The sequence below is a fragment of the Cryptomeria japonica genome, chromosome 8, assembly GCF_030272615.1.
Source record: "Cryptomeria japonica chromosome 8, Sugi_1.0, whole genome shotgun sequence".
In the NCBI taxonomy this organism is placed as follows: domain Eukaryota; kingdom Viridiplantae; phylum Streptophyta; class Pinopsida; order Cupressales; family Cupressaceae; genus Cryptomeria; species Cryptomeria japonica.
Window position 1 is genome coordinate 721,960,062 of NC_081412.1, and position 7,403 is coordinate 721,967,464.

The 7,403-nt window shown below is 31.8% G+C and overlaps 1 protein-coding gene across 1 annotated transcript; it reads right to left on the reverse strand.

Annotated features, from left to right (window-relative positions):
* Nucleotides 1-449: 449 nt before the first annotated feature.
* On the reverse strand, nucleotides 450-1,359 carry LOC131857939 (blue copper protein 1b-like). Its single transcript, XM_059210729.1, has 3 exons — nucleotides 1,184-1,359; nucleotides 930-1,096; nucleotides 450-778 (listed from the first exon to the last, which is right to left on the reverse strand). Exons 1-3 carry the CDS (start codon nucleotides 1,357-1,359, stop codon nucleotides 450-452), a joined length of 672 nt encoding a protein of 223 aa, XP_059066712.1.
* Nucleotides 1,360-7,403: the final 6,044 nt, after the last annotated feature.

Sequence of the window (7,403 nt, forward strand, 5' to 3'; positions counted from 1 at the left end):
AATCATTTCACTTAAAGTTTATGACATGTGGATCATTAGATAATAGTTGAATTTTAAGAAACTTAGCTTCTGGAACATGCATTTTAAATTTTTAATAGCTTAACTAAATCATGATATACTGAGCACATGGGAACGTACTACGCCATGGGACATAATCAAAGACAAAGAAATGCAAGGAAACGTGTCATATCTAGATCATCTACGACTTTCACAGTGGCTGGCAGAAAGATATAAAATTAAATGTTTGTTTAGATTAACAAATTATTTAAACTAAAAAATTAATTGAAATTAACAACGCCGATCATTCCTGGAGTTCTTGTAAACCGCTACATATCTTATTGTCGCAAACAATTTCTTGCACGACAAAGCATTTAACTACACACACATAATACACAAAACGCACTTGAAGAACGTCCAAACTTATTGTTGGAATTGCTAACAGAAGCATCCTACCAAGGCTTTGAGCGATAGCCAGAAGATGGAGCAGGAGTAGGCCAATGTTGTTCTGAATCTCCAGTCCAGTCTGATGACTCTGGTGCTGGTTCAGGTGCAGGTGAAGCAGTTGGACTCTCATCCTCAATAACTGTCATTTTGAACTTCATACCGTTTTCGCAATCCTGCCCCACACCAGAGATAACCCATATATTCCCGCTTTTCTTAATTTGTAGATCATCGTGCCCGCTCTCAAACTTTCCAGAGATGGTTTCATTAAAACAGTTTGCAAATGATGACCCATTTACTGCTAGCACGTTGTGGACTCCCTTCGGGTAGTTGAACACTGTAACACCCACCAAATACACATTCAGATAAAACGGGTATTAATTTTTATGAACAATCAAAGTCAATACAGACGTTCAAATTCATACTAAAAAATATCATAGCAATGCATAAGTATATATAAAAGAGAAATTGGATGGGAATGAAATTACCCAGTCTGTCTCCGACATGGAATTGTTTGCCTTGTACCCACGCCTGGTAGTCAAAGCCAATTGTCCATCCCTTGTCATCACCTACTGTAAAAACGTTGGCAGCATCGACGGGGTCACATACCATAATCATTAATGATAGCGAGGCCAGCGTTATTAGAGAAACGAGACTTTTAGTTGCCATTGAATTCTGCCTCGAATCCTTTCACAGGCTGAAGATGGATGGGATTGAGTGGGTGTGCATGAGCATATATAACCTGCTGTCTGTGAGTAATGATAATAAAACCGGCGGCAGCCGGAGTGCCGAATGGAAGATACCATACAGAATCTCTTCCTTTTGTTGATACGCAAAATCGAAACGGATGATTAGCCAAGCGAATTCCGAAAGTTTCCACGCGTCTCGTAGCTCTTGCCGCCGGACAAAAGAATTCATGCACTCCAAACAATTAAAATTGTTTCGTTAATTTTGAGTATTCCTAATAAACAACTTTTTTTAAATGGTTCATAGTTATAAATAGTTTTAGATTTATGTATAGGTATTTAAATAATTATAATTTTATTTTGAAATAATCATTTAAATTTAATATGTAGAATTATAATTATATATATCTAATACAAATATCATGAAATATTAGTATAATCTAAAAAGCATATCATGAATCCAATTCATAGATATTGATTTAAGTTGCATAGAAGTTATCTTTATCAAAAATAAGTAACTTCAGATTTGATTATAAAAAGCTTAATTGATATTTTAACCATTAATGTTCTACATGCCATCAAATTTTGATATTATTTTCATGCATAAAAGAGATTTGGCTTACAAGTAGCTCAAAAAACATGGATGATGTGAGAACTAGCACAAAGTATACATCTTTTTATTCCCATTTATGTTTGGGTGTAATTCTTATGAGTTAAAAAGTTTATATTTATATTGATCTAAAGAAGGCTAGATGATATTATTAATATCATTCTATAATTAGAGTACATGAAATTTATCATGTTCCTATAGCAATTTCTTGTGTTTCACAAATTATCTAAACATTTATTTTCAATTGAACTTATGTTATCTTATATAATCTATGTAGAACTTTTAAAATTTATTATTGTACAAATATATGATCCAAAGGGTAAAATAATTTTTGTTATAATAGTGTAAACATTTACAATATATGGATAAAATTTAAATTTTAAATTAATGTGTTTAAAAAAACTATGGCTCAATTTTGTCATTATTAAGTGGAAGAGATTTAGGGGTTGATTTTGATCTTGAAATATATTGAAAATTCATGTCAAGCTAGATACAAGTTTCAACATTGGTATGTGTTTTCAAACCTCTTGTAAGAAACAAAATTGGAAAATTGGAAATAGAAATATTTAAAAGCATAAAATAGAAATAAAATTCTAATTTTCAATATAACAAGAACATCTCCCTAAAACTAAAATGAAAATGATGATTTTTATTTGTAATGTCAATCCAAAATAGAACTCAAATTTTGCACACATTAAAAAGAACATGTAAATAAATGAAATTCATTATAACAATGAGTAACATAAATCTAGGGGCCCAACAATCTAGTAATTTCTATTAATATGATTTCTCATAAATAATTCATGCATCATTCTATCCATCCATTGTAATTATTACCATCTAAGGATCATCAAAATTAGTTTAATAATACTTGCATTCTCTCATGTAGCAGTGGGAAAAAGTTTGTTTTGGTGATCTTCATTTTTGTTATCAATCATTCTCTAGAAATATCCATCAAAAGATTTTATTTCCTTGTTTTTGGTCCCAATTACATTTTCTCTATTTTCTAGAGTAGAAAAATTAAGATTATAGGAGGCCAAAGACTATGGGTTGAGCCAAATTTATTCACCTCTCTTATGAACAACACACAAGTTTGTGATATTTCTGACAAGGGAAGAGAAAACCTATTTTCAAAAATTACTAAAGAGACAAAGACTTGTCATAACACTTTATGAATAGTTAGAAGGATGACAAAGTCATGGTGGGGGGATGTAAGAAGAGAAGCCTCAGAGCAACTTATAGTGCAAGCTACTAGGCTCAAATGCAAAGGAGAGAAGGTCCCTCAATCAAGGAAAAAAAACGTATAACGATTACATCTCTCTTTTCTTGGAGGAAGGTGAAAGATTGAAGAGGCACCAAAATGGGTTCAGTAGGAAATAGTTGCCACTAGAAAAAGATTAGAGGTCATCGTATCTTGAAGGGATTTTCCAAATGGAAAGTTATAACTTGAGTCCTCATAGGGTCCGACCACCCTTCATTGTGGTTCAATTTTCATCCTCTATACATACATAAAAAATGATATAATTATATGTTACACGATTCTAAATTATTTTTAATAATTTTTCATCTTCTAAAATTATCTTTATTTAAATTGATAGATGGATTGTACACATTTTATTTTTACTTGATGAATTAATTAACGCTCCTTATACTATAAATTTAATATTTTTCTTTTTTATTGACATGTTCTAATAGTCATATATTGACAAGGCATGGATGTTGGATAACTTTTTCTTCTCTTTCTATTTGAGGAATAGTATCATCTATAAGAGAATTGATTTGTAACAACTAGGTAGTTAAACCATTATAATATAATAATTGATACATATGTATAATTATTTTAATTCATTGTATGATGAATTAATTATAGGCATATAGATGGTTTACTAGAATGTTATGGTAATTTTTTCTATTTTTTTAATGAATATATATGTGAAAGGTAGTTTAGGTTTATATTTTAAAACATTCTTGGCTTGATTAGATAATATTATTTCTTAGGTTTTTTTATTTTTCTTTGTAAATAGCCGAAGCTAGAAAGTCTATTAAATATTAAAAAATAGTCAATACAGAGTTTTGAGTAAACAAACAAAACATGGGAGGTCATATAGTCAAACCTCCCATATCAAATCATAGTCTCGGGTGAAAAATAGAGCCTGTTATACTAACAAGACAAAATTGGTAGTGTCAGAGAACAGAGAAAAATATTTCTATGGGAAAAGAAATGAAGATTTCCTTTCCTTAGTCCCTTGGATCTTGGGTAGCTACTAGTGATCACCATTGAGCATGTTCAATTGCCTCTGAAAGTCACTCCACCAATTTTAAGATTAGCTCCTCATCATCATCTTCACTAGAATCTAGAATTCACTGACCATAAAGACATTCATCATGCTTGTATTTTCACACCCAAGATTCATCTTCATTCACATTTTCACCTATGACTTTCTCTACCCAACCCTTCTCCGAGAACCCTATTACTTTCTTGAGAAAATATAATCCCCTTCTAATCCTAAATTATCTTGCCTCATAACTCTTCAGGTTCCATATATTAAGGATTGGAAGCATTAGCACCTCCCCTATTTCAAATTTAACAAAAAGATATTGTCCTTGGAGCAAAATTGTGAGTCTATAATCCACCAAAAGCATAACTCTATCCAAGTCACCCAAAAAAGTGTTTTTAAAAATACAGTGACATAATTCTTTGCTACCACTTTCCTTTCTCCCATGGATAGTGTTGTGGCTAAAAACATTGTCAAGATATCTAAATTAACTCAGTATCTATGGTCAACAAGGAGAAACTACGAACCCAAAATAGATTTAATTGCATGCAAAATTATCCTATGTGAGTAATTGATCACCTCCCCCAAACATTTTTTGTATTATGTCTCCTAATTGGGGTATTTTTCTATTTTCTAGCCACTAGTCTAATTGGAGAATCCATGCCAATGGAGAGAAGATCTTGAAGAAGGTAGAAAAATAGGGAAGAAATGCTTGCTAAGATAGAAGAAAAAGATATAAATGCCAGACTTACACTCAACTAATATAAAGCCCAAATTTTACTAGCTTCTCAGGAGAATTCTATCATAAATGCTATAATTGAATCCACCCACTTCAATATCCCTTCAAATATTTGATTTGATATGCCATATCCAACTTTCTAATTAAAACTAAATTTCAATCCAAACGCCATCTTAAAGGAGAAAGAAAGGACACATAGCAACCACTCTAAATTATTGGACGAGAGAGAGATGCCATCAGTTGAGAAGATGTTTAGTTTGAAATGTTAGAATTTATAACCCATCACTATCAGTTGTCACTCATCTACCTCCTCTCAATCCCTTTCAAATATTAAAAAAAATAAAAAACCATAAATATGCCACAGTGGATATGACTATTGAGCCAAAAACTCCACATCATTGAATGGATACCCTACATCCCCACCAAAGGGTATAGTTTTGAACTACAACTGCATCAATCTAGAGAAATAAAGTCACCCCTAGGAAATTTTGTATTATATTAAGAATCAGACTTTCCTAACTTGTTAGCCATTGGCCAACCTCTCCTTTTAAACATTAATTCATATTCCTCATATTTTTAGTCTCTAAAACATCATTGGCTCCATAATGGATTATTTTAGATTAAATTATTCATTTTGTAAACTTCTTTCAATCCCTCAACTTCTTTGTTAGCTATGATGTTTTCCTTTTTGTTTCCTTCTTGATAGATGTCATTAACTATAAATGCATGTAAGCATTTTAGCAGAGCTAAAAGAGTCGCTAACAGAGCTTTTAATTTTTAATTGAGTATTGAACCTAACCTCACAACATTAACCACTAAAGTTAAATCCCCTTTAATCTCCACTCTTTTAAGATCCATTTATTTACATAAAAGAAGCCCAAGCTTTAGAGCATTGAATTTTGCAATGTTATTAGTGTTCTCCTGCAGAGGACTAGACAACCATCCTATAGTTTCTCCATTTGAATTTGGAATAATGCAATCTACTCTTGATGGTCCTACACAATAATCCTCCCAAAATAAGCTTGACTTTCCATTGTAAATATCTGAAGATGCAAATCTTGCTATTATTGACTTGCATTTTAAGAAAAAAATCTAGACCCTAGATCCTTTCAAAGGATTTTTCACCAAGTAACTATTTTATAGAATTTGAATGATTCAAATATTTAGATTGTAAAATTCTGACCCATTTCCAATTTGATTCCTTTATCATTTTTCGCACCATTTTAGCCTCAAGAGCTATATTCTGCCAATTATGATCTTTCAACCCCACTCCCCCATATTCCTTTGTCTTGTAAAGTTTATCCCAAGCAATAAGAGAAATAATGTGCTTATCCATCATTCCTTGCCAAAAAAAAATTCCTCATTTTCTATATTAATGATGTATTAACACCAACTATCAAAGAGAGGTAACATAGAAGATAAACTGGAAGTGAAGAGAAAGCTAATTTCAACATCACTAACCCACCCACCCGCGAGATCCATTTTCCCTTCCAAGAATTTAATATTTTTATCTATCAATGATCCCATAATTTTCTATCCCTTACTAACTTGTCAATTGGCAGGCCCAGATATGAGAAAGGCATTTTGCATTTTTTGAATTTTAAAAACTTTCATATATCCTTTTACTTTTCTTGAAGGTCATGAAGAAGAAAACATTTGATTTTTCCCTTTTAATTTCTTGTCTAGACGCCTTTTCAAGGGACACTAATATTTTCATAAATTGCTTGGCTTCCTTTCTTTTAGTTGTTCCCAAGGGAATTGCTAATAAGTAGCCACAATGTCCCTATCAATTCTAATTCCTTTTATTAGACCCAAGGAATGTTTATTTTTAATGGTTCACCCTAAAGCCTTTGCCAACAAAATGAAGAGAAAGGAAGACATAGGGTTTCATTACCTTAAACCTCTAGAGGCTTGAAAGAAACCTTTTAAGGAACCATTTAGCAGAATGGAGAACCTAGGAGTTGAAAGACATTCAAAAATCCAATTTATCCATTGCACATAGAAGCCAAAGGCATGTAGAATTTTAGAATTTTATATAAGAGTCTTCAATCTACCTTATTATATGCTTTCTTTATATCTAACTTTATCAGTCTGGGAGTAAACGTTTAAGCCTTTTTGCCATTATTTTGGTCATGAATTTGTATAATGTATTACAAAGTGAAATTGGCGTAAAGTATTGCAATTTAAAAGATTTGTCCTTTTTAGGAATGAGAACTATAAAGGAAATTTTGACTTCTCTAAGCAACTTCCCTAGAATTTCTTACTGCTTCTAAAGCCTTTGTCATATGTCTCTCTCTAGTATGTTCCAATACCTTTGGAAAACCCTACTAGGAAACCATTTGGTCCAAGAGCCTTATTTGAATGTAATTGATTGAATGTAGCCTCTACTTCTGAAAGGGAAATCTGATCATTTAAACACTTGTTCTACTCCTCAGATATAATCTAAGGAATAAATTGCAAGAAAGTATCTTGATCAAATAACATTGAGCCCTCCCTATTAGTTAGAATTTTTTTTAGGTAATTTGACTATATAACTTTAAATAGCTATAGGGTCCTCAATGATTAATCCTCTTTCCACCTCCAATCTAGACATTCTATTTATCCCTCTCTTTTTTTTGTAATGTTATGAAAATATTTAGTATTCCTATCTC